Consider the following 25,741-nt stretch of genomic DNA (forward strand, 5'->3'; position numbering starts at 1 on the left):
GGACTTTTATTTTGAAAAGGCGGCGGCGCAGACTTTGGACGTCACGTGTTGGGCGCGATGTTGACGTTGATGGCTAATACATCCATGCTACCTTGTCGATAGTTTTTGTGGCGTAAAATAGTTAATAAAGTCAATAAAGACAGGCAATATTACGTTTCTCCTGACATGCTTGTGGTTTAAATTAACCAGAAGCCAACAAATCACAGTATAAAATGTGGATACTGAAACCCCTGGAACCTGGAGGTAATTTTGAATTGTGGTTAAAATATTAACGCTAAATAAATACACAGCAAGTTGATGTTAGCTCAGTGACTTAATGGGTTAGCTGTCTTGTTAGTAGTGTAGTGTAAGTGTAAACATAGCTAACATCAACAGTAACATTAGAAAGCAACGCAGCCGATTTCGACCAGGCAACACATCACACGTTAGCGGTAAAGACATTTATTTGAGGATGGAGCAGAGAGTTTTGACACAACTGAACCACCTAACGTTGAGGTTTCATCTTGTGAGCTAGCAAGTGAACTTTCTGAATTGGCTAGCTTCAGTTAACTAAGCTACAGCTAGCTTTCGGGGTGGTGGTGGTGGTGAGGGGGTTGGACTTGGCACACGTATAAAAAAACATAGATGGACAGAAAGCAATTAATTTTTTACTTGCCATGTAAGTAAATGTGTTTGCAGCATCTTGAGTCAGCTGTCTGTTGACACAGTGAGACTTCATTAGCAGGTCCATAACTGCCCCCTGTCACTCACAGGTGAGACCCACTACCTCCTGCCCAGCAAACAGTATGTGGTGGGGCGCAAGAACTGTGACATCATCCTACCAAACGACCAGTCCATCAGCAGGGCCCACGCCCACCTCACTGCTACTGATCAGGTGAGACACAGAGGTGACATGAGAACATGCTGTCCCCAGTACACTGATGCAGAAGTCAGATATGGTTCATTATTCACATTCATTCACATCATTATTCTGATTATTCACTGATTTTGTGTGCTTTACGGTTTTACTCAGCCCATCCAATGGACCTTATATGTGGGTTCATAGTCACATGCATATCCTCAGACAAGTGAGGCTTTTGACAGAGTTATACAATCTAAAATACTCCTTATGTGCAAATGAGGGGTTCGGATGACACTTTAAGGCCTTAACCTTCCTCTGATGTCTTCATCTTTGGGCAGTTTTTCCATTTTCTTACCAGGAGACAAAAACTCCAGACAGGTGCCTTGAGAACAGTGATTTTGGCTCAACACAGCTATTGCATACTTACATACATCGTCTCTCCTCTTCATTTTCAGGCAAGTCCACTTGTGATTGAGTGAGTGGAGAACACATGCAGCACAGCTGTGAAAATGTGACATGTTTTTCTTGTAACACAATCATTGTTCTCATGGCACTAGTTGGAAATCTTGCTTGAACAATTTAAACTGTGGGGTCAGTGTTTGTGATGTTTGGAGACACGTTGATAAATGTAGGTCTAGCTCACTCACCAGCATCAGCAATCTGCAGTGCAGCCAAGATATCTCTTCCTGCCATGGTACCCAAGCCAACTGTCTATCATTCTTTAGAAAAACAGTCTCATAATTAGGGCTGGAGAATAATTCAATATTATTGTTTATTGTCTTTCAATAGAATCATATTGTGATTAAATTATACTGAGTTATCACAATACACAGGTCTGTTGTCTAAATTAATGATAAGCAGCAAATGCTAATTTAAATCTCTCACAAAATGAGATCTGAAGCAAATTATGTGCTGAACATCAAGTTGATTACTTAAGATGTGATTTGCATGTTTGCTGATATATGGATACCAAAATATATATTTTTTAATGATTATTGGGATATTAGTTTGTCCATAAGGCATAGCCCTACTAACAGTGTACTAAGTAGATGAGTAATATGAGTGCACTTGAAAACTATTTCTGTCACTGCACAGTAGGTGGTGCTATTGCTCCAGCCTCTCACAACTGTAACACTAAAATAAACTGCAAAACTGTAGTCATTCAGAAGTGTAATGTTATAATATCCATTTTGTATATAAGGTGCTTTTCAAGGATTTCATATTTTCAATATTAAGTGAAATTTTGAGTTACATAGTGATTCAAAAAAAAGTTTGCATCCTTTGTTGAGTGATAAAAGATGCAAAATACACGGATCAAACTTGAATATTTGACCAACACTGTTACAGTGATTTAAAACAAAATACCTTTAAACACCTTTGTTTGACATGGCTATGACAAAGATTACTGTTGAGCTATGTGTTTCAGCTCCTGGGACTTGAATTGGGTGTTTCCAAATTTAGGCTACCCAACTACCACATGATCAGCCATTATCAAACATGATTTTGTATGCATTTTGGTTTATAAATATGACATCTGCGGTCATGACCCTGTATATACCATGATGAAGACTCATATGAGCTGAAACATGTTATTACACACTTCACCATAAATGTGCCTCTAATAAGCCTCTAAAAGTTATTTTGTGTTATTTTATATGTTGTAAGACTCAAAAAGCATGCAAATCTACTTTGTTTCACATCTGTCTATTCCCCATTCTGGAGAGCAACATTTGTCATTTGGACAAAAAGCACCAGGGCTGCACTCCTATCCATTTGTTCTTACAGTAGTTCATTAAGGTTTCATTGATTTCCTGACTTTGGGATATTATCGTTGCCAATGCTGCCTCTGCTTTTTCTAAGGCCTCTTGGATTTAAGTCAGAGGATGGGTTTCTTCTTGAGACATACTGTACCTTATGAACCATTGAACAAGATGAAGTGTGGTTTGTTTGATTGATTGACAAATTCATGGGTTGATTATTCCTTCTAGACCTTGACTCTAAAGGACAGCTCCAAGTACGGCACATTTGTCAACAGCCAACGCCTGTCAGAGAACGAACCGCTGAACCTGAAGTCAGGGGACAATGTCACATTCGGGGTTTTCCACAGCAAATTCAGGTATGAAATTGAAACAAGGGATGTTGATCTTTTCAATGATTTTTGAATCAATGATATTAGAAAATGGTTGCCTGTGTATCAGCAGACTGGGATGCGTCTGGCATCGTCTCTCTCACCTTTAATTTCACTTGCACCTATTATATATTCCAATACAGAAGTAGTAGCCGAAGTGAAAAAAAAAAAATTCAGAAAATATTCAATATAACATTTAACAGTTATTATGAATGTCATTAACCAGTCGTCCACATTATGCATCTCCCTCTCTCTCTCCTCCGCCCCAGTGTGGACTGTCAGAAGGTGGTGGTGTGTTCGTCGTGTTTGGACAATGATGGCAAGGCGTCACTCTCTCAGGCCCTGCTGCCTTTGGGTGGCAAGCTGGTCAACAGCTGGACTCAGGACTGCAGTCACCTGGTCATGCCTTCTGTTAAAGTCACCATCAAGGTCAGGACCGGACATCATATCCATATTTTCATGTGCGATTGTTTTCGTCCCTGAATACGTGTTAAAGTGTTTTCTGTTTTTCAAATTAGACCATTTCTGCTCTGCTGTGCTGTCGGCCCATCGTGAAACAGGAGTTCTTCACCGAGCTCAGCAAAGCCCTTCAGCAAAAATTAACCCCTCCTAAAGCTGAGAGGTAGAATACAACCCCTCTCCATATATACACACACACTCACATTGAACACGAGAAGTTGCACTGAACCATACAATGTCTCATCTGTGCTGTTCAAGTTTCATCCCTGAGATCGATGAGCCCAGCCTGAGTAAAGAGGGAGTGGACCTTGGAGCGATGCCAGTGCGCAAACGGCTCTTTTCTGGGAAAACCTTCCTCTTCCTCAGCGGCAAACAGGTTTGTCCGCGTCTCTCCTCATATCTGGTTGAGAGAGCCTAACATGATTGTCACGCTCTTCAAGCCACTGGGTAATCACTCGAGTCTTCTTTGTGGGAGATAGTAGTAGAATGGCAGTCATCCTAAGGTTTCCAAGGTGATCCCTTATAATTGCTGTGTAGTTATTGCAATTTGTGAAACCCCTCATGTGAATTGTGTAAATTTGTCTAGAAAATCATTAGGGGAGGGGAGATGGCAGGTGTCTGATTCAGAATACAACGTTATCAGTCTACTTGTTATGTTGTTGCCAGGCAGTAGACAGTGTTGAATTACTGGAGAATCACACAACTATTACAACTATCACAACTATGAACAATAAGTAAATAGCAGATGCAAGATCATGTTTACAGATATTTAACTCCTATCCTTTGTGACACTGCCCTCTGATGGACACATGTGAAACCACCCCTTACAAGGTGACTCCTACACATTCACATTAACTTGACATAAAGAGGTGGTTTTTGGCATATTCTCAAAAAAATACTAGAAAAAAAATACTAAAAATGAAACACTTACTTTTCAACAATTTACCTCCAGAGGAGTGTACCAGATTCCCCCCTAGGTATAATGTGTGTTCATTTTTTTGTACTATTTTGACCCCTGATGTGTTTGCATCCCTGCTGAAATTAGCTGACATTTAGAATTTTTGTTGTTTTTTTCTCCACCATACACTTGTCACATTGTGGGGAAGAAAGATTCTGCATTTTCCTAGTTGGCTCACAGCTACAAGTGTGCTTTAGTACAACAATGTAGTCTTCACAACGTCACACAAGACACAAGTGTTGTAGAATATCCCTTGCATTACATGCTTTTATAATAGTTGGAATATTTATGAATCACGTACAGCCTTAAGCCTTCCATTAGGTTTTATGTCTCTATCATTGCCTCCTGATCAGCATTTGACTTTAAGGGAGAGCCATCAGGTTTAGCTGGGACATAAGTAAATGAGGGGAAATTAATGTAAGAATTGTATTGTCAGTCACACAGTCACGCTCTCTCTCTCTCTCTCTTTCTCTCTCTCCCACCCTGTCGCTTTCTCTCTGTCTCTCTCTCTCTGCTCTACTGCACACATACACGTTTGGGTTGTGTAACCGCTCTCCTCCCGTGTTGTTGCCAGCTAAAGCGCCTGAGTACTGCAGTGAGTTTTGGAGGTGGCAGGAGCCAGCTGCTGGAGGAGGGCTCGCTGCCCCGGGGCCTGCTGGAGTCTCCACAGAGCTGTGTGATCGACGTATCAACAGGCAACTCCCAGGCTCTGCTGCCCTCCACCACCACAGAGTGGGCAAGCTCTGTGAGGAGGATTCTACAACAGTATGCAGAAACTCTTCTGTAGAAAACACTTACAAGACTTTATATTGATAAGTTAGTAATCCACGTAACATATTCTGAACACTTTAAAGCCTCTGTCTCTTCTATCTCTGTCATTTCTTCTTCCCACTGACACAGAAAGGGCCTTCGAGTCATCACAGAGTCTGAAATTGGATTGGCTGCCATCTATGCCTGCTGTGACAAGTATTGCAATCCATCCAATCTAACACCAGACTCAGGTGGGTGACACTGAAAAATCACAACCTGCATCGTTGTGTGTTGATACTTGTCTTTTCATGAGTAGAGAAGCATTGAATGCTTTCTTGATTGACGTTTGATTTTTTTTTTTTTCTTAATAATTATGCTTTTGTATTGATGTTTTTCATTGTTTGTTTTTTTAACTTTGCATTGTTTTTTATACTTTGGGTGTGTTTCAGAGTCGATACAAAATGTGAAACCCAGAATTGCAAGTGCTACGCTTTCACAGAATGCAGCAGTGGACGAGACTGTGTTACCAGCAGCATCTCAAAACATCACAGCATATGCACTTAACACAGAGCCAACTCAAGGGTACAGACACAATCAATCGTTTTAAACGTAAAGTTGTCCAAAGGCATGCCTTCTTTCTTTTCCAGAAAATCTGTCTGATGTGTGTCATTTTTCTTCTTTCTCAGGATGGAGCTCAGTGAGGTGACTGGGGTGACAGCAGTAGGAGAAACCCCTGAGAAGAGGCAAAACCGGAACACCAGTCAACTCGGCCAATCCAGATCTTCGGCACAGGAGACGGGCACCACATCCGTCGTGGCCGATACAATGAGCTCATCACTCACCACTGGAGAGAAAACAGGCTTACAGAGGAAGAAACCTGAGTCAAAACTGCAAGGTAGCTGCATGGATGTATCTGGAGGTGTTTGTTAGACTGGATTAACTTTTAAATGCACTTTGGGGCCTAGTGGTTAGAGCAACTGTCCCGTTACCAAAAGGTCACAGGTTCTATCACAGTAACAGCCAATGCTTTCATCAACACCCATGTGTCCTTTGAGCACGACACAGAACCTCTACCTGCTCACTAATTGTAATTCACTCTGGATAAGAGCATCAACTAAATGCTAGAATCACTGTAAAAGATTAGATTTTAAAATTAATGTTTTTGCAATTTCAGGTGGAAGGAATGATGATGCTAGGTCCCAGCCATCCTTTCCTAAGGCCAATGGTGGCACGAGGACATACCCACAGAAGGGTTATCTGTCCCCTCAGAAACAAAGAACCTCTGTACAAGTTTCCCCACAGAAACAGTCCACTCTTACCAATTTCTTTCAGCTGGTCAACAAAAAAAGGTAAAGACTTACTCTTGAGTGCTTAAATAATGTAATGTAACCTTAGAGTAGAGTACCAAAACAATAGTGCCAGTCAATGTGTGGGAGAAAATGTTTTGCACTAAGAAAGGTTGAGATTCTCTCTAACCCATCTCCCCTTCTCTACCACCCTGTCGTCAAGGCCTTTGGAGGACGAGCTCTCTGCTGTTATGTCAGAGCCAAAGAGAGCTGCACCAGCATCATCCACCGCCACATGTGCACCGACCAGCTCACTCACCTCCAAACAAACGGCCGCACTTTCAGACACACTCCCCACAGCCAGGGCCCAGAGTCAGCCGGGGTCAGGAGCTGATCTGTTCATAGGACAGTCTGAGGCTCTGTCAGACAGGGTCTCCCACCCGGCCCAGCAGGAACCACGGGGTAGAAAGAGGAAGGAGATGGAGGCAGAGATTCAGATGGAGGAACTGGAGTCCATTATGTCTGAGGATATGGATTATTTAGATGAGCAGACCTCAGACAGTCAAGGCCAGCAAGCACAGCGGGTGGAACATCGCTCAGCTGAACAGAAAAAGGCCTTAACTGCTGAGGAACCTTCGTCTACAAGTAAGAGAAAACGGGGTGACCCAGAGAAGAATGGCAAAACCAACCAAAAGCCACGTGTGGGCCTGGAAAAAGATCCAGCATCCAGTAGAAACCAGAGCCCAGAAATTGGAGAACATAGTTCCTCCATCAAGAGACAACAGCTGCCTCCTTCAGAAAACAGGACAACTAATCAAATGTCCAGCAAACCTCCAGCGGATGGGTCTTCAACCAGTAGAAGTCAGCACTTACAGCCTTTTAAAGATGAGGAGGTGTCTTATATTGTGGTGAGGATAGCTGCTATATATTTTTTACTATTATTTTACCAGTGTTGTTTTGTCATCTCAAGAAACTATCTCAGCACACAGGAATGCTTTCATTCTTCTTTTGACATCAGTTTACATTTAACTATTATTGTACATTTTCCACGCTTCGTATTGCTCTAGGATGCAGAACTACTCAATATAGATCTTGGCCAATCTAAAGGAGACCAGGAGACCCCTCTGAAACCCGCCGCAGTCAAACATGAGGCCCCAGTAAGTCCTGTGAAGAGACTTTCTTTCACTGCCTTGCCCCTCTCTCTCTCAGGATAAGCACTTTTTTTCTGGCCATACGTAGATACAGTATTTCCTAGCTATATATTTTTGGCAACATTTGCCTTACCAATTTTTCACCAGTCTAAAGTGGATGAGGCAGAGCCATAAATATGCATAACGAAAAACTTGGGAGGGGGCCAAGACAATGTGTTGTAATGTGTACAATACCCACATGCATTACAAATCATTCACTTAGGATACAGTTGCCTGAAGGCCAGATTACTGTTATCTAAACTTCTCTCCTTGTGTGTTTGTTTCATATTTGACCCTTATTTTCTGTCGCAAAAATGAATGACCTGACCAAAATTCAGAAAATATAATATATATGCTTGAAAATAGTATAACCTCTCCATCACACAAAAGTCCAATTCCTTCTGTGTTGTTTAGCAGGTGTCAGAGACGGACGAAGACCTTCCTAAAAGGCTGGTGTTGGTGGAGTTTAAGTCTCTCACTGTGGCGGCACCTTCCAAAACCAAACCACAGCAGAGGCAGGGCAACTGCTACGCAAAGAACTTCAAATGCTTCCGCAAGGTCAGTCGAAGATGTAGCGTACACAACATTAACATACTGTAGAACCTCTTTTAACCAAGCCCCTTATTTATTTGGGAGAATAAAATCCTCTGAACACTGAAATGTTTTTTCATATGCATGTCCTTGTGTGTATGTGACAGATCCCAGTGCCAGGTGCAGAGGCTTCACCCCACATCATCGGAGGGTCTGATCTGCTGGCCCACAACAGGGGAAAGAATTCAGACCTGGATGAATGGCTGAGAGATGCAGCTGAGGTACATTAGTGTCCCTTTCTCTCTCTCTGCCTGTCTGTGATTTGCCCCATGCCTCACATTCAAAATCTGAATCTGTTTGTTTCAGGAGGAGCGTCAAAGCAAGCATGAGCAGAGTGTAGGGGATGACCTCTTCAGGTGAGGAAATGGATTTGATTTTCATTCTACGTGAGGAAGTCCTGTTATGATCCACATTTCAACCCCAAAAACCCATTTAAGGTGTCCAGTATATATATGAGGGGCAAGGCGGTGAAAATAAATTCAACTCTTCGTAACTCTGATGAAAAGATCCTAGCTATCCAATCCCAGCCCTTATAATCAGGTGGGGTAAACAGAATTAATTGAGAGATAGGGATTTGGGGCCACTACAGCTTGTTGGCGGTTTAACCAATCAGAACTTTGCAATTCTTCCGTCACAGCAGTGTGAGCGGTTGCCAGGGTAACGATGGTGATGTAAGCTGGCGCTGAGGCTGCTGTGTTTTCTTTGGCTAAGCAGAAAAGAGACAGTGTGAGATTGATTTTGTGGGTATGTGTGTGTGTGTGCGTGTGTGTGTGTGTCTGTGTATGTCAAGGCTGAGCTGTTTGATCACTGAGTCATCATGCTCAGTCAGTCATGCGTAGCCAGGGAACAGACTCTGCCGCTAAGAAAACAATCCTTTATTTTTTGGGTAGGTCTAAACGAAGCCTCCAGACGTGGTTTATAGGAAGGATGTTTGATTTAAGCTGTTCAAACACTGTCCGCGTTTTACAGCACTTAATTTGGGCTATTTTTAATGTTTGTTCAAAATGCCACTAAGGACATTGAGGAATGATCCATCAGGAATGTTAAAAGCCCGACGTCAGACCTAAGCATCACAACATGGACACTCCTCTGAGTTAAACCGTGTGTGTGTGTGTGTGTGTGTGTGTGTGTGTGTTTAGGTACAACCCCACCAAACTAACCAAGAGAAGATGAAACGCCTGCATCTAGAGGTCCTGCAGAGGGAATTCATTTTAAAGGCACGGGAAGTATGTCAAACTCCATCAACACCCTACATAGCAAGGACTCATTTGTTAGAACTTCCATTATTTGCATTTCAACAATAATGTCAATTAATACAACTTTGAGTTAACTCTTTATCATTGTGCTAAAATGACCAGAAACTTTACTAATGGCAAATGTTTTATGTTTCTGTGTTCTTTCTGTCGTTGCTGGCAATAACATGTTGGCAGAAATCTTTTCATTGTCTACACAAATTAAGCCACTGACAGCAAGCAATGTATTAAAAAAAAGTTTCATGTTCAGAGATTTTTCTAAAAGTTTTTATTTGTCAATAATAAAAAATACAGCATATAAAACATTAAAAACCCTTTTCAATTGTACAAGAGAGTGAACTCTACATGCACAAAGCAGCTATTCTTCTGTTATGAAATAAAGACCAAATGTGTTCCCTGGATTTAGCTGTACTAGAAACTGGTAAACCTGGGAAGAAGAGAGGGATTCAAGTGTTGCCATTTCTTTCCTTATCTCCACGAAGCCAACTGATTAGGCACTTGCACAGATCTCAAACTATGCAGATAAGTAATCACCATGCCAAAACATCTGCAAGCCTTTTATGTACAGATAATTGAAGCCTACCTTGTCCCCTTATATATCCACAGCAAGTGCCAAGTATGAGTTTAGAGTTGACCTAGGATTCAGCATGAATTTGCAGCAATAATGGTCTTTTCCTTTTGGGGGCAACAGGGAGTAGGGAGCTTGGTCTCCAACCAGAGAATCGGGGTTCAAGCCCCCATGTCAGCAAGCATCCGCCTTACTGAAATGTCCCTGGGAAAAACACTGAATCCCTACCAGCTCCAGGGTGCTGCTCTATAGCTGACCCTGTGCTGCGATCCCCCCATGGAGAGGGGCAAGCAAAAAGATAATTTTCCCTACACAGGGATCAATAAAGTATCACATCACAATAACGAACCATGAACTGTGCATGAGTAGCATGCACAGAAGTTATGCATATGAAAACACACTGTTTGCAAACAGTGACTAAATAACTGAAAAAAAAAGGAAATAAAACTGGGAAAGCAGATCCCTACCGTCACTCCTCACAATTATTTGGCATTTGGCACAACATGAAAAGTATAGTGTCTGTTTTCTGTGAAGCTGTATGAAACATGCCAGGAGAATTGTATAGATACACACAGGCCATCTGGGTAGTTGGAGGGTAGAGCTTACACCTGTTAGCCTTTGCAGAGTCCGCCAAAATATGTCAAATTTAAATGGCTAACAATATGACAGGCTAACAAAAATACAATGTTGATGCCTAGATTTGGTTCACCAACAATATAAAATTACATGATGTAGATGGTCTATAATGAATCTATAAACTGGGGACAAGTGGGTATCCCGCAAGTTTGTTTTTCCTGTTTTTCTTTTTTCTTTTTGTTTGTTTTTTAAGCCCCCCCACGCCACGTGTATCTATATGGACATTGATTCAGATGAACTGGCATAGGCTGTTCCAGAATTGCTAGATTATCAAGGCAAAATGAATGACGACTACACTATATTAAAGTGTAGTCGTCATATATTTGGCAATTATCTTCAAGGGCTGAAGTTAATGACCATATCTTATGCCAGGTCAGTTGAATCCAAATGTGACGCACACAGTAAATTAGCCATGACTGTCCAAGAATACATTCAGGTCTGCAAGTGAAAGTATTTGCATAGAAAGCCTTTTAGTAGCACTGTAACTAAAGTACCAGGTCAGATTTATTAAACATTTTTCTACCTTTTTTTAAGTATATGGCTCCAACTACCTACAATAGCAGCTAAAGGAAGGACCATCTGAGATGAGACAAGCAAAGGGTGTGGGTGTCGGCTCAGAATCATCAGGAACATAAAGATTGTTTAGCCATGAACTTGTTAGGTCACATCTTCTGAGATAAGTCTTGTGTGGATCCCATATTGCTGACCGTTGCCACTTGTGGTTGTGTTACTCAGTGTTCAGATGATATGTTGGGATCATAGATTGTTCTGCCAATGTCCATCACTTACAGAACTGTAGCTATAGGGTGCCAAGTTCTTCGAACTGGCCCAAATGAAGAAACATGGACCAAAGCATTGACAATTAGTTTAGTGGCTTCTTGTGAGCATTCCTTCTGATGTAGGCTAAGCTCAAAACGGACTAAAGTGTGATACGAAGGCCGGTTAAGTGTTGGTAGAAGATGGGAGGCTTGGGTTGTATCGAAAGACACATGGTGAACAAATAAATAACCCTGAAGAAAATAAGGTCCATGTAGTGGAGAGGTTACAGATATTTTGACCACAGAACATTGGCACACTGCAGCTTGGACTTCTGGGGACTTCTTACGAAGTCAGACAAGACTTGCATGCTGTCTTTTGTTTCTATAGAAACTAATGCGCGTACATCCATTGTCTTTTTGGTCTCAGAAAATCGTAAAAAAGCCTTAGTTTTGATGAGAAAACACTGCATACACAATGAAAAGATTAAAAACTTTTGTTTTCCCCTTCACCTTTTACATCTATTGGTAAATGCTCTTGAAATCGGTGTGTCCCCCCACCCCCACCCCCACCCCCACCCGCCTTCATCTTTTCAAATGAAGTTATTCCCGCTGTTGGTGATGAGCTTTCCTTTCTTCTTGAGTCTCTTCGGCAGACAGGAGGCAATGCCTAAAGCGCCACCCTTCAAAAAGCGAACAAAGTTGTCTCCCACCAGTGGGCCCATGGCAAACAGACCTGGTTCCTTAGTGCACTCAAAAGTGTAGGGGTGGATGTCAATGGGGTTCTGCTTGCAGGAGATGGGCTTTTCTGGATCCAGGCCCAGGTACTGGCCCTGCCCCTTCAGAAAAAACAAGTTAGGGTTGGTCCCGATCAGCACGAGGGCCATAGAGATCTTGAATGCCTTGAGGGAATTGTTCCCCTGCAGTAGACACTTCATGTCGGACTGGAAGGACACCACACAGTGTTCAGGGAAACTGGTGTAGTCGGGGAACAGGCTGGGACTGCCATTTGCAGCCATGTTAGTTGTGGCATGTTGTGGCTTTGAGCACATCTTGGCACAGACTGAGGAAGCAATACTTGCTGCCTGGGGTCTATTAGAAGCAGAGGAGGGAGCCACGTTTGTGTGGGTCTGGGAGCACATCATGTGATAGACTTTGTGATATTCTGGGTACAGGGTCTTGGGCAGCTGTTTGAAGATGAGGTCAGAGTCGTCTAAGTTTTTGCGAAAGACATGCAGCACGGTAATGTTGCTGTTGCACGCACACAGAACTGCATCTGCAGCACTTAAACCAGCACCTACAATTAAAACCGGATCGGAGTTCAGATCCAGTTTACTACGGCTTACAGCCAATCCCAGGTCTGAGATGCTGTGGAATACAAACGGCAGCTCCTCCCCCTCTACACCTAGTCGAGCAGGTGAATCAGACGCACCTGTGGCCAAAACTACGTTCTCTGCAAACAGAGAGAAGGGGACATGGGTGTCGTTCTGCACCTGCTGGTATCCCCTTACTTCCCAGAGAGCCCCTCCTCCTCCACTGTCTTCACATTCAACTCCATTTCCCTGAAAGCCCCCATTCCCCCCGTCTCCCACCCCTCCATCTCCTTGATCAGTGTGCCCATTCTCCAATCCCTCCCCCTCGTGCCCCCGGCAGAGCTTCTGGACAGAGGTCACGTAGGTGTTGTCAGCAAAGTTCTTTTGGAGGCCCATTAGCTGCACATAGTTGCGATAATAGGATGAGATCTCCTCTGGGGTGGCTCTGTCACTGGTTACATCCCTAGAGAGAAGAGAGAGGGGATGAGGAGAAGAGAATAAAACTGGGAGGTGTGAGAGTGCGAGCTGTCAGGCTTTTGTCCCTTGTTTTCTGTCATTACCTGCGTTTCCCATTGGCCAAGTCTCTGTAGTTAACCCCAGGAAGCTCCATCCAGATGCCAAGACTAATAGTCAGCATGGAGCCTTCCATTGCCTGAGGAAAATAGAGAGGGATAGAACAAAAGAAAATGTTATTTCAAAGAAGGACGAGAAGAGAATGACTGTCAGAGAACATGGTTAGTAGCGGGGGTGAGGAAGGTTAAAAGGATAGGAGTAGCTTACATGCCAGGCACCCCCAGGTGTTGCCCTTCCCAGCACCAGATGTGGGATGTGTTGCTGTTTGTCCCTCCTCCACTGTAGGACAGGGGGGAACTCATAGCCAAAGTCAGCATTGGGATGCAGTAGTGTGTCAAACAGCACTGCTACAGGGTTCCTTGACCGCCCCTCCAGACCCTCACTCAAATATTCCAGATCCTGCAGAAAAATCACTATCATGACGTGCCTGAGTGACTGCGTGGGCATATGTGTATACGCATGCATGCTTCTGTGTTTTTACCTGTTCAGTGATGGCTAGGTGCTTGGTCTCCTGCAGTTTTCGGTATAGTATCGGGTTTGGGTGGACAGTTCCTGCATCTAAGTAAGGCTTGTATCCACTCAGTAGGTAGGACAGACAAATACCTGATGGCCCATTTCCTAAAGATGGACCCAGGTATAGGGAAAGTGATGGATTAGCATCACATAGGAGCTTGCAAATCCGTCCAACACAAATGTTAGGTGATAAAAGTTAGATAAAGCACAACAAAGCATGCTTTCATGATGAAAAGGGTCAAAGGGAGTGTTTAATGTTAGTATTTACCAAATGGGGTAACAATGGAAATTATTAAAAGTTAGGAGGTCAGGGTAATGTGCTCACCTATGATGACCACAGGAAGGGTAGGTGGGTGCTCTTGGGGCAGAGTGGTTTCTTCCAAAAGAGGCATGGCTGCAGCCAGGGCCAGAGCCGGCACTGCAGAGGAGAAGGAGAGAAAGCTGAAGATGGTTCCTACCAGTCCTAGCTGTCCATTTGAGTTTTAGCAAAAAGCGGAGGCTCATCCATGCTTTGTCCACCCAGTGCTTCCATACTTCTGGGTCAGATTAGATGAGACAGGTTCATACCGGCTCGCTCTCTTTGTGTCTGCTGTTCACTGTTGTTGTTTTATGTTAGCCTAGGTCCTAGTGCTGTCTCCATCCACCATCATCAGCTGACCCACAAACACACACAGGGAATAAAGAAACCTCTATTCATCCTGTTATTGTGCCCCTCTCTTCCACACACAGCCATGACCCTCCCCCTCTGTCTGGGCTTCACACACGTGCACACACCCCGCCACAACACAACGTGCCCCTAGTCTTTCTCTTTGCCGCCAGCGTCAACACACCCCCTGTCCTATCAAACATGGCCTGCGGCTAGGCTAGCCTCTGTTAACTCCGGTGCCGCTTCCCAAACAAAAGGGAGTTCTAATCAGATTTATGTAGGCTCAGGTCTGTTGTGAAACGTTGCCATTGAGCATGTGTAGTGTGTGTTTATGTGTTACGCGACAGTGCCATTGTGTGCCCGCCGGGCGGCAAATCCCCCCTGATCACTCCTCCGAGTGGACCCTAATCCTGCCGGGCCTGTTTATGTCTTTGCCGCCCCCTTTTCAACAGCGGCAGGATGGGAATGTGGTCCTGGCATGCTGACAGACCAGACCATCAACGCTGCTCCCTCTCATACCCGCCAGCCACCCCCTATACTCCCACCGCCACGCACGCGCACACACACACAGTCCCGCCAAAACATTACCCACTTGCAACAACAACCTAGCAAACAGTGCTCACTTGCCCCGCTTCCACACTAACCCTAACAATGCCCTTGCGGTCCTCAACTTATGTCCGAAACTCTGCCTCACTTCCCTTAACTTCCATGTCTCCCTGCTGCCAAAACAGCCTGTCTCATCTCACACCCATCCCTCTGTCCTTCCCTCCCTTATCTGACCCGGGTCTGTAAGCCAACTGGTTTTCTTTGGTCATTGTGTTGTTTACCCTTTTCAGTGAAAGCACTGGGATTCCGCACATTGCCTTCGCTGATTGGAGAATGTTGTGCCCCCAGTTGGCAGGTTGAAACTGGCAGTTCCACGCCACCGCTCAATTTAACAAACTGAACGACATTCACAGTCTTTTAAAGATAAAGAAAATGAGTAGAGAGGGCCGGAGGGCACACTGGAAACACAACCAGCGAGAGAAGACGAAGTTTTTTGCCTGAGCCTTCACTGTATATGCAGTTGCGTAGATCATTAAAATGAGGTCTTTCAGGAGGTTCCAGAGGGTCGGTAGCAAAATGAGGAATGGTTTACTTTAACTGTATTTCAGTAGACCCAATGTGAGATTGAACCACTGTTCTCTCTCCACATACAATGTCGAACATTTGGATAATTCAATACTAAATCAATAACAAAAATTTCCCCATATAGGTGCCATCCCTGGGACAAAATGGGGCTCTGTGGCCTAATGTGTGTCTACCTGGGGGTTCTTGAGATGATAACATTTGACAACCCCAGGCTTATATAACTGCAGTATTGGGAAGTGTGGGACATGAGTGGGGGTGGTTGTGGTTGTTATCTAATCCGCTGAATTTATAGTCTTTCCAACTCCAGACTGTCACCCAGAGTAGGATTGTTATCAGAAAAGTATTATTGTAAAGTTGCATGTACTGTTTACACCTGTTACAGTACAACTTTTAATTCTCCAAATGATAATGACACCAACACGAGTAAGTAATGAGGATACATCTACATGTTTTTGTTTTATATATATCTTTGGCATTTCATTTAATTCAATAACAAAGCAAAAACATTGTTAAAATGCAGAACAGAGATGGTGAGAGAACTACTTTGCGTGAAAGGGCAACACTGAAATGCCGTGAAACCAAACAATACCACTTTCTAAATCTGATGAACTGTTGGTTTGATTTGAGCAGCCTAAACAAAACAAAAAAATACATTGATAGGCTAAGTTTGTGTTTGGTTTGTTGGACTGTTTATCTGCCCATGCATACATTTGTGTGTTTTGCACCCATCTGTGTAGACGGGGGATACTTTCTAGAACATCGCCCGTACTCTGCCGTATAGCCTCTGTACTCAGTATTGTATCCCTTTGGAAAATACTCAAAATGAAACTAATAGCTTAATAAATATTTGCTCCCGTTATATGTTCGATGTCCTCAGTGATAACGATATGAAAATACATGCAAGTTATTTAATCAATCAGCCTAGGTGCTAGCCTACTTAAGCAATGCATATTATTAGGCTACTGCGTGCCAGTCAAGATTTGTAAATTTTCTGACCTGATAGCTGTTTGGAAGGTGGGTATGGCTTTCATAGGCCTACAACTTATGCTCATTTGCACGCAGTAGCCTGCCCGTCAGTTTCAAAATTAGGCTACATTTAAACCAAACCTGGCAGGTACCTATTGTAGTCCAGCAGGATGATGTCACTGAAACACAGAGAAACTAACATGATGTAGCAGCCTGTTCTTACTCTCCTCACTCCGTCCAGCGGTCTGCGAGACTGCATCCAAGACACAAGGAGCACATGCGATCAGCGGCTATGGCACCATCATTGCATAATTTAGGTCAAACACACTCACAGCCATCCATACCACTGAGGGAAGAACACGATCTCTTACCGCGGTGTGATTTATCTCGCTATCTCCCAGTCGCTCCTTGTTATTACGACCCACGGCAGCGTTTCTAACGGTATAAATAGGCAGACACCGGTGGGAGGACCTATCCAACTAGGGGTTTGCATGAGATAACAATAAGCCAACCTCTCTCCCTCTCTCTCTCTCTCTCTCTCTCTCTCTCTCTCTCTCTCTCTGTCTCTCTGTCTCTCTCACACACACACACACGCTCACTCGCTCACCTCTTTGCAGTTAAATCCGAACAGACCTGGTACAGTCAGGTCTGATCAGACCTATAAATGTCGTCTGAAGGGCAGATCTTCCTTGTGTCTTTATGGCAGAGAGAGAGAGAGAGAGAGAGAGAGAGAGAGAAACCGGGTCCTGCGTTTGTTTTAGTCGTCACATGCGCATCTCGCTCTGCACCGGCAGGCGTGGACCGCGAGCACCGATTCACAGAGTGCCGGGAGGACAGAGCATCTCTCAGCATCTTCACAGCGCAGCCGCGAGTGTTGGGCTCGTCACTTTAAAAAGAAATGCAATGCTTACTCGTTTCAAAAGTTAGTTGACCTTATAGTTTCCTCTCATGTGAATGGTCAGGAGAACCAGATGGCGCTGATGTCCAATGTCGTTCTCACCCTGTCGCTCGATCAAATCAAAGCGGAGGGATAGGCTACTTTCACCCGGGGAAAGTAAAATATATTCTGCTATTTTCTTTCTGTTCGAGTTAACAGCGACTGTTTACGGTGAAAACGAATACTAGTGGGATATAGTTTTTGGATTATAGTTTTGATTGATTAGGCTACTGAAATCGAACATTAGACACCATGCACTCATACTGGTAAAACTAGGCCTAAGGTTATTCGGCCGCTATAAGTAACCCAGGCAGCTACCACTAAACAATGATATTCCTGAATACATTTTGTGACCCTGAACATCCCTCTCTCAAAGAAACCAGAGTAGGCTAGTCTTGAAAGTGTGACACATCAGTTGTCAATGTAAAATCTGGAGCTGCTACATAGAGAATACATTGGTAAAGATGGCCTATTGTGAGAGAACCCTGGGCTTTTGGGGTTGGCTGTAAGGGTTCATTTTTGGCTCATATTCATAACTAAGCCTACCAGAAGTTATGACTATTTGGTGGAACGAGACAATATTTGTGAAAATTGTAAATGTAAATTAATGTATTATAAATGCATTATTCATGAATGGTATATTTATGAAAAAAAGCTCTTGTATTGATGATTCCCACACATCTGGATGGGAGAGCCTGGCCACCCGGTTTGTCTTTTCTATCAGTGTGTCTCATAGAGTCACTTGTTGTTAAACTGTCTGGAGGATGGAGGTCTGAATTAGTGCGCTCCCCTTCCTCGTGTCCTAGTGAGCAACGTATGTAGCACAGCTTTTATTCATAGCTGTGAACTCAGCAGGTACAACACTGCTGTCCAGCTGGAATGCGTAAAAGACAAAGTATAAAGAAAAGAAAGTGTTGCTGTAAAAGAAATGTCACATAGCAAATCCCCTCTTTTCTGACCCGGGATAACAGAAGCCTCTTAAAAGTGCTGGTGGTGTTGTTCACAGATGTATTTTTATTTTTATTTTTTTGTTATTTTACATCATATTACCTTAGTTGAACTTCTCAAAATTCTATATCACTTCTAAAATGTACTTGACCTGTAAATAGTGCAAAATAATGACAATAGTGACAATATTTTTCATTTAATTTGATCACTGTATACTTTTTTCAGTTTTCAGGGTTCTGCAACAAAAAGTGATGCTTTGCTTTTTGTGTTTAATGCTAATTTAGGTTGTTCAAGTTTAAACTTAGTAATATTTCATTAAGTGACAAAGAATCAGGGAATTGCAGGATAAGGGTGATTTCAATTTGTCTTACATTTTTGAGGTTCCTACTATCACAACAAATTAGAAAGCATTTGAAAGTTTGATATGAAACCTTAATCATCTGAATGGTCCTACAGAAATGAAACAAAGCAGGACATTTTTCTTGTGCAATTGCTTTATCATGAGTTTAAAATTGATAATATAGAGATTCCACTGCCATGAAAAAAAAAAAATTCTCACTCATTCCTTTGAATTCTCCTGGAACTCCTCTTCCGTTGCCTGAAGGATAATAGTAGCGTTTCACATGGTTGAACTCTTTGTACCGTCTTGTAGCGTCCATGGTTTCAGCATGTGGATAAGACAGCTTGCGTAAGTTTCTCAAAATATGTCTATCAGCTGATCCTGAGCACATGCCTTTGAGCAGAAGGTTTTGTGAAATCTGAGGTAGTTGCTGGTTTGCTCTATCTTCCTGTGAGTCAGTAAGTTACAGCTTGGTGGAGTAGACCAAAATGCCATTTTAATCTAATAATAAAGACTCAGATCTTGAGTATACTCCAGATTTTAACTGCTAATTTTCAGAAATTTCACCATTTGTGTTGTCCTGCCATTGTCCTTGTGATGAAGCCTATAATGTCTCAGCTTTTGCCATATGCCTATTTACTTCACTGTAAATCTGAGAGAGTTTCCTAAGAAGTGCTCATCTGTCTGCGGCTCACTGGTCCGAAGCTCTGAAGGTGTGAGGACAGACAAATATTCTCTTCTCACTTAACTTTGAACAGCATTTCCCCTCTTGTAAGCTAATACTTGAAACAGAATTCTGAACTGATTGAATTGTCATAGACTTTTACACTGACCTGGCTCAAATAATGGGTTACAAAACAAATTAGAAAATAACACACAGTTTTTGATAACTTCCAGCATAGATCAGTTGTTGTATATCATTTTGATAATCCAAAAGATAATGAATATTATTAATATGTTCACTCATATTAGTTACATTTCTCACCAACGCCTACACTTTCTGAGGAGGCTGAGGAAGATCAAGCTGCAACCTCAGATCCTGACTAACTTTTATAGATGCACAGTGGAGAGCATACTGACCAGCTGCGTTACAGTCTGGCATGGCAGCTCCACTGTGGCTGACCGCAAGGCTCTCCAGCGGGTGGTGAAAACAGCCCAGCGTATCACTGGGACTGCATTGCCACCCATACAGGACATCTTTGACAAGAGATGTCTGAGGAGAGCCCGTTGCATCACCAGGGACCCATCACACCCCAGTCATCACGTGTTTGACCCCCTGCCATCTGGTAGGAGATACCGGACCATACAGTCACGGACCAGCAGACTGAAGAACAGCTTTTTCCCAAGAGCTGTAAAGCTAGTGACCCCCACCCACTCCACCCACTGATTACTAAGCCTGACTATGATGACAGTGTAATATTACCCATGACTTAATGCTACCAATGACGACTTGCACTCTTTATACATGACTTTATTTTATTTTTGTATTTTATGTCTAAAAACTGTCTTGAAAGCGTGTCTCTTACTGTGTCACTGTCTGCACTGTTTGTTTTTAGTTTTTTTTTAATGTTTTTATGTTGCGCCAGAGAGACTGGCGAACAAGACTTTTTGTTATACTGGACTGGTATAATGACAATAAATTGAATTGAATTGGATTGAATTTGTCTCTAGTTGATTCAAAAGTGCACAAAACTGACAAATGGCACTAATATTTGAATCATGTCTATATATATTATGTCTGTAGACAGCTAAATTATAGCTAAATTAAGTTTAAATCTGTTAATGTCAAACAATTACCTACCCACAAGGAATTTTGAGTAAAAAATGTAATATTTTGTCTCTGCTCGCTGAAATTTCAATAGGTGGCTCTTAGCTTCCCTGGCAAAGTTTTCAGACATCCGTGGTCGCTGCAACTTTATGTAGCCACAGTGAGAAATGTAAGCAATTCATGGATGTTTTGCATGGGCTAGTCTGTCTCTAGCTCTGTGGGTATCCGGATGGATGCGACTGCTTGCTGCTCCGCCCCTTCGGCTCGTGATCCAATGAAATGAGAGAAAGACCAACACTTCCTCTCCGTCATACAAACCATGGAAGGACCGTGTTATGCTACAAACACATGTACACTTGCTAGCTAGCTAGTCTATGAAAAGAGCCAATAAACTCCACTGAAGATGGTCCAGTTTAGCAGGATTTGCTACCGGAAGGTAAGTAGCAAAGCAAGTTGCTGCTGTCGTATTTTAACGCTTGTATAATTTCATAAAGTGATCTCGTCAACAGCAGCAGTGTACTAAGTGACATTGGGCATAGCTTTCAAACCGTTAACGGCTATAGATGGCTATGGTAGACACTAACTTCAGTGTTAAAACGTGAATGTTGAATGAATTCACGTAAGCTAGTCTCTGTACTCTGCTGGTCTGTCTTGACATGATATGGATTTCCACTCCTACTTAGCCACCGAAGCTAACGATATCCAGAATAACGTTAACTGTTAGCTAGCTTATCACGATGCAATGTCAAGCTTTTATTTTCTAATAGAGCCCCCATTTCCTCACTAATCAACCTCAAACCACCTTTCATCTGTGTTTCAGATTTCATAGTCATTTGATAGTCAGAAACCCCTTCTGCTCATGATGAGCTAGCCTTGTGATGAGGTTTGTAAAGCTGTTATCAGTCTACTAAGGGATCTTTCCCAAGCCCAGGATTCAAATGAGAAACAGTCTCAGGTCATATTCTTCTCGTAATGGGAACTCAACAGAAGGTGACCATTGACCAAATTTGATCAATGGTCTAACTTATATTTTAAGAAACCATGCTCTATAGTATAAAATTGTATGTAGCATAGATGGACAGATATTTATATGCTCTAGAAAAGTTCAGTCTATATATTGGATGTTTCTGTTCTGAGAAAGTCTGTGACAGTTTGTCACAGACTTAAATCTATGATCTCAAACCCATGTACAAGTCCTGAAATTACACATTTGAAAAGATGGACAACATTTTTGTGTGTGTGTGTGGGGGGGGGGGGGGGGTAGAAGTGCGTTTTCACGTTATCCCCCTTTCTCTTCTCTCTCTTCCAGTCTTTCCTGTCTCTCTCTGCCAGCTGTCAGATAAAGGCAAAACATTTTTAAAAAATCATCTTTAACAGTGAATCCCCCTCATTGTCTAATGCAAGTTTGTTCTTTCTTTTTCTGCCTGCCTCCAGTACGGAAACTTCGTGGACAACCTTCGTCTGTATGTCCGCGGAGGCAGCGGGGGCATGGGTCTGCCCCGTCTGGGGGGACAGGGGGGGAAAGGGGGAGACGTTTGGGTGGTGGCTAAAAAGGAGATGACCTTGAAGAGGATCAAGGACAAATACCCCCAGAAACGTTTTATAGCCGGAGTGGGAACCAACAGCAGGTTCGTCTCTCCAAATGCAGCCTTGAGTGTCCAAGTGCCATGGCTCCAGTGCCATGCTGTAAAGTCAGAAGGTCAATTGGAAAAATGTCATTAGTCTATCATTGAGCTCAAGTTTGTTAGTGATATAAATGTGTGTGATAATAGATGTTAAGCCATGTAGTCATTGGTCAATTATTTCTTCACAAAGTGGATGTGTTTTGTGTGTATGATGAGCATTGTGAGTTTTATTTGTCAACAGTATCCGGGCTCTGAAGGGGGAGAGGGGGAAGGACCAGGAGATCTTTGCTCCTGTTGGCATTACTGTCACCACTGATGATGGCAAAGCACTTGGTACGTCAAAAAGGCAACAACCTATTGCCATGCCAGCAGCATGACAATAACAGCTGCTATATGAGGTTTTCCATGTATTGATTATATTTGATAGATAAATTAACAGCCCGCCCAAACTTGGCATTTCCAGTTATTGTAATTTTTAAACAACAAAGACGTAATGCTGTCCAGCCCTGAAAGCATGTTGGTGAACTACAAGTCATAAGTCATAGTGCCTATAGCTGCCTGTGATATTGGTCAAACAGTTGGTGCTGCTTCGAGTCACTCTCCGTCCGTCGACACGAACAGAGAGGCAAAGTTTGAAATGTAGATTAATGATGGACTTAATGTTGTACGTTGAGGAGGTGAACTGTTTGTAATTAACTGTCATATTTGTGTCATAAGAGTAATACGAGTGTAACAGTCAGCTAATGTTGCAGTACTAATTCCAAGGTGAACTGAATGCTGAGGGCGATCGTGTGCTGGTTGTGAAGGGCGGACATGGAGGGTCCTTCCACTCCGGGTTCGAGCCCAGTAAGGGCCAGGCCAAACAGATCCGACTGGACCTCAAACTCATCGCTGACCTGGGCCTGGTGGGGTGAGCGCAGAAACACACATGAACATACAGTATGGCTTCACACACGCTGTCTGTTGGTACAAGATAGTTCATTTAGGCTGAGGCTGGAATTGGCACGGATATACTAAATTCTTTAAATATCTGATTTCCTTGTGTTTTATCATCACCAGGTTCCCCAATGCAGGAAAGTCCTCTCTGCTGACGGCCATGTCTCATGCCACACCTCAAATTGCTAGCTATGCTTGTGAGTGTAAAAAGATACAAACACAAACACACGTTATGCTCCTGTGTTCTCATCTCTGCTTTTGTCAAAGAGCTGGATAGTCCTTCTGGTACAATTGTCTGTGATCTTTTGTTTTTGTCAATGACTGTAAAATCTTTGTTACAGTCACAACGTTGAGGCCAGAGATTGGCAAACTGATGTTTAAGGATCATAAGCAGGTATGGGAATCTATATCAGAGCTTGGTATATTGTCTCTCGACTGTTATATTCTGTATATGTAAATGGTTTGTTTCCAGTGCTCTCCCCTCTCTGAGTGACGTCCTGATGGTTGTTTCTCACCGGTAGATCTCTGTGGCGGACCTTCCAGGGCTGATTGAGGGCGCTCACCTCAACAAAGGCATGGGCCACAAGTTCCTAAAGCATGTGGAGAGGACCAAGCAGCTGCTGTTTGTGGTGTGTAGTAGTAGGAAAAGGAGTAGAAGAATGTGTGTGATATTCTTGTACATAACTTAAGTAAATGCGCTGACACACTTCTCATAATTTGAATATGTCGGCTGAAAATGTCAGACTGATAGTGATGAAGTCTCCTGTGACTATCCTGTCTGGCTGCAGGTGGATGTTTGCGGTTTCCAGCTGGCCAGCAAAATGCCTTTTAGGTCGGCCTTTGAAGCTGTGCAACTTCTGACCAAGGTGAGACCAACACAGCGAATGGATCCTGTTCAGAAACTAGTCACTCATAAAGTTCTTCTAATTTACATAATGTTCATCCCATTCTCTTGACTCTCATTGTTTTTGCCACTCTGCTCTCTGCTGCTTATCCATGTCCTGACCCAACCCCTTATATCTGTTTCATCTGTCTTTCAAACTCACTATTCATTCTCTTTCTATCCTCTTCGTCTCCTTCCCCTGTCTCTCCACCACCTCAAGGAGCTGGAGTTGTACAAGGAGGAGCTTGTCTCTAAGCCCGCTCTGCTGGTGGTGAATAAGATGGACCTCCCTGATGCTGAGGACAAACTAGCAGAGCTGCAGGAGCAGCTGCGAAACCCAGACGGTGACTTTGATATATTTTCCATCATTTTCTAAGATTTATTAATTAATAGACAAGCAACCCCACCAACCCCCACCCCAGATTCGTTAATTCCAATCTCTGCTCACTCTGAGCTGGCTTACAGTATGCCCGCCCAAAATGAAAATGCTTCACTCTTAATCTTTTCTCCCTCATGGACAAAAACAATTTTATCTTCCTTCCTATCAGCTGACAAGTCTTTTTTCCCAATTGCTGCCATTAGACACTTAAGCACTTAATTATGTTGCCAGGTGTATCACCTTAGGACAGACTGGCATTACACCCTGACAAAATCTCTTTAAGTGTAGCTATGCGTGAACATAAGGGATGAGGCAGGGTCCTCACCATCTCATTTACTGAGATTTTAGATAGATGGTTGTACATCAATCAAGAAGAAACGGATTAACAGAAGTAGATCAATAGACCAAAAACTTGCCTAACAACTGTTTAAAATGAAAATGATCAGTCTGAGATTAATTAATTTGATCTAAGCATGTATTCTGAATAATGAAAACAACAAAAGACAAGGAATCACAGCCATTCCTATTGAATATAACATGTTAACACAGAGCAAAAGGCTGGGCTGTTGTTGTGTAAGTCTCATTAGTTCTGTTGTTGTGCTTTCCTCACCGGCAGAGTTCTCCGACCTGTTGCCCGACGACATGATCCCCAAGAGCAACATGTTCTTCAGACACGTGGTTCCAGTCTCTGCCTCTACTAGGTTTGGTATTGAACATCTGAAAACCTGCATCCGCGAGTCGCTTGATGAAGATGCAGCAACAGCAACTAAAGCCATCCATCAAGATAGACTGCAGACACTCAGACAGACTGACACAGCCAAAACGGCCACACCGATATGGGGCTCCAGGAGTTCAGCGTGAATCGAACTATGATGTGAAGAATTGCTTGCTTCACTCTGTATGGACTTGGTATGAGTAAATGACAGCCGCACCCCAGGACTGTCTTGTATTGGGGTTACAGGCTTGGTAGTCGGAGGTTATCAGCACAACTTAAGCCAAAATTAACAGGGTCCGTCCTTATTTTAAAATCAGCCATTGCAAACAAGAGGATGATGAAACACTGATGAAAACTTTGAAAACTGAACGGACTTTGTGACACTGGTGACAACCCATTGACTGAGTCAGATGTGTGTAACCTTGATGGGATTCTATTCCAGCCGAGTGTTATTCAAAGCAGCACTGACATTAGAGCCAGCTGCACCGAATAGTACAGATCAATATATAAAGACCGAGGTTAGGACAACCTTGAAAGGGAGGAGAGGTGCAATTGGATTGACCGGTTTATTTCTGTTTCATTTGAGATTGTATTCCTTTTTATTGGTGTGCTGCTCGTTTACTATGTTGTAATATAAAACATCTAATAGATGA

At 43.0% G+C, this 25,741-nt stretch overlaps 3 protein-coding genes across 3 annotated transcripts; 2 read left to right on the top strand and 1 right to left on the bottom strand.

The window, feature by feature from the left end:
* The first annotated feature begins 92 nt into the window (after positions 1–92).
* nbn (nibrin) lies at positions 93–10,675 on the top strand. Its single transcript, XM_071903334.2, has 17 exons — positions 93–243; positions 753–874; positions 2,830–2,957; positions 3,239–3,398; positions 3,488–3,591; positions 3,687–3,804; positions 4,961–5,151; positions 5,287–5,387; positions 5,586–5,718; positions 5,823–6,031; positions 6,311–6,485; positions 6,646–7,330; positions 7,490–7,579; positions 8,030–8,170; positions 8,311–8,424; positions 8,510–8,559; positions 9,343–10,675. The coding sequence occupies exons 1-17, from the start codon at positions 213–215 to the stop codon at positions 9,374–9,376; spliced, it is 2,586 nt and encodes an 861-aa protein (XP_071759435.1). The 5' UTR covers positions 93–212; the 3' UTR covers positions 9,377–10,675.
* A 1,333-nt stretch (positions 10,676–12,008) lies between these two features.
* osgin2 (oxidative stress induced growth inhibitor family member 2) lies at positions 12,009–16,943 on the bottom strand. The gene is made up of 6 exons (XM_071903349.2): positions 16,929–16,943; positions 14,140–14,232; positions 13,783–13,919; positions 13,509–13,700; positions 13,289–13,380; positions 12,009–13,191 (listed from the first exon to the last, which is right to left on the bottom strand). The coding sequence occupies exons 2-6, from the start codon at positions 14,204–14,206 to the stop codon at positions 12,009–12,011; spliced, it is 1,671 nt and encodes a 556-aa protein (XP_071759450.1). The 5' UTR covers positions 14,207–14,232; positions 16,929–16,943.
* Positions 16,944–20,872: 3,929 nt separating this feature from the next.
* On the top strand, positions 20,873–25,741 carry gtpbp10 (GTP-binding protein 10 (putative)). The gene is made up of 10 exons (XM_071903340.2): positions 20,873–20,986; positions 21,985–22,178; positions 22,417–22,508; positions 22,941–23,085; positions 23,235–23,308; positions 23,453–23,505; positions 23,633–23,740; positions 23,900–23,977; positions 24,215–24,338; positions 24,990–25,741. The coding sequence occupies exons 1-10, from the start codon at positions 20,954–20,956 to the stop codon at positions 25,232–25,234; spliced, it is 1,146 nt and encodes a 381-aa protein (XP_071759441.2). The 5' UTR covers positions 20,873–20,953; the 3' UTR covers positions 25,235–25,741.

The sequence above is a fragment of the Centroberyx gerrardi genome, chromosome 12, assembly GCF_048128805.1.
Source record: "Centroberyx gerrardi isolate f3 chromosome 12, fCenGer3.hap1.cur.20231027, whole genome shotgun sequence".
NCBI classification, from domain to species: domain Eukaryota; kingdom Metazoa; phylum Chordata; class Actinopteri; order Beryciformes; family Berycidae; genus Centroberyx; species Centroberyx gerrardi.

Bases quoted from the DNA above. Each gene is read 5' to 3' on its own strand.
- nbn (XM_071903334.2), top strand. From the start codon at position 213: ATGTGGATACTGAAACCCCTGGAACCTGGAG. The intron at 2,958-3,238 runs GTATGAAATTGA...CCTCCGCCCCAG, and splicing joins GTTTTCCACAGCAAATTCAG to TGTGGACTGTCAGAAGGTGG. The intron at 8,171-8,310 runs GTCAGTCGAAGA...TGTATGTGACAG, and splicing joins ACTTCAAATGCTTCCGCAAG to ATCCCAGTGCCAGGTGCAGA.
- osgin2 (XM_071903349.2), bottom strand. From the start codon at position 14,206: ATGCCTCTTTTGGAAGAAACCACTCTGCCCCAAGAGCACCCACCTACC. The intron at 13,920-14,139 runs GTGAGCACATTA...GTCCATCTTTAG, and splicing joins CCTTCCTGTGGTCATCATAG to GAAATGGGCCATCAGGTATT. The intron at 13,381-13,508 runs GTAAGCTACTCC...TATTTTCCTCAG, and splicing joins CACCTGGGGGTGCCTGGCAT to GCAATGGAAGGCTCCATGCT.
- gtpbp10 (XM_071903340.2), top strand. From the start codon at position 20,954: ATGGTCCAGTTTAGCAGGATTTGCTACCGGAAG. The intron at 22,509-22,940 runs GTACGTCAAAAA...ACTAATTCCAAG, and splicing joins TGATGATGGCAAAGCACTTG to GTGAACTGAATGCTGAGGGC. The intron at 23,741-23,899 runs GTGTGTAGTAGT...GTCTGGCTGCAG, and splicing joins CCAAGCAGCTGCTGTTTGTG to GTGGATGTTTGCGGTTTCCA.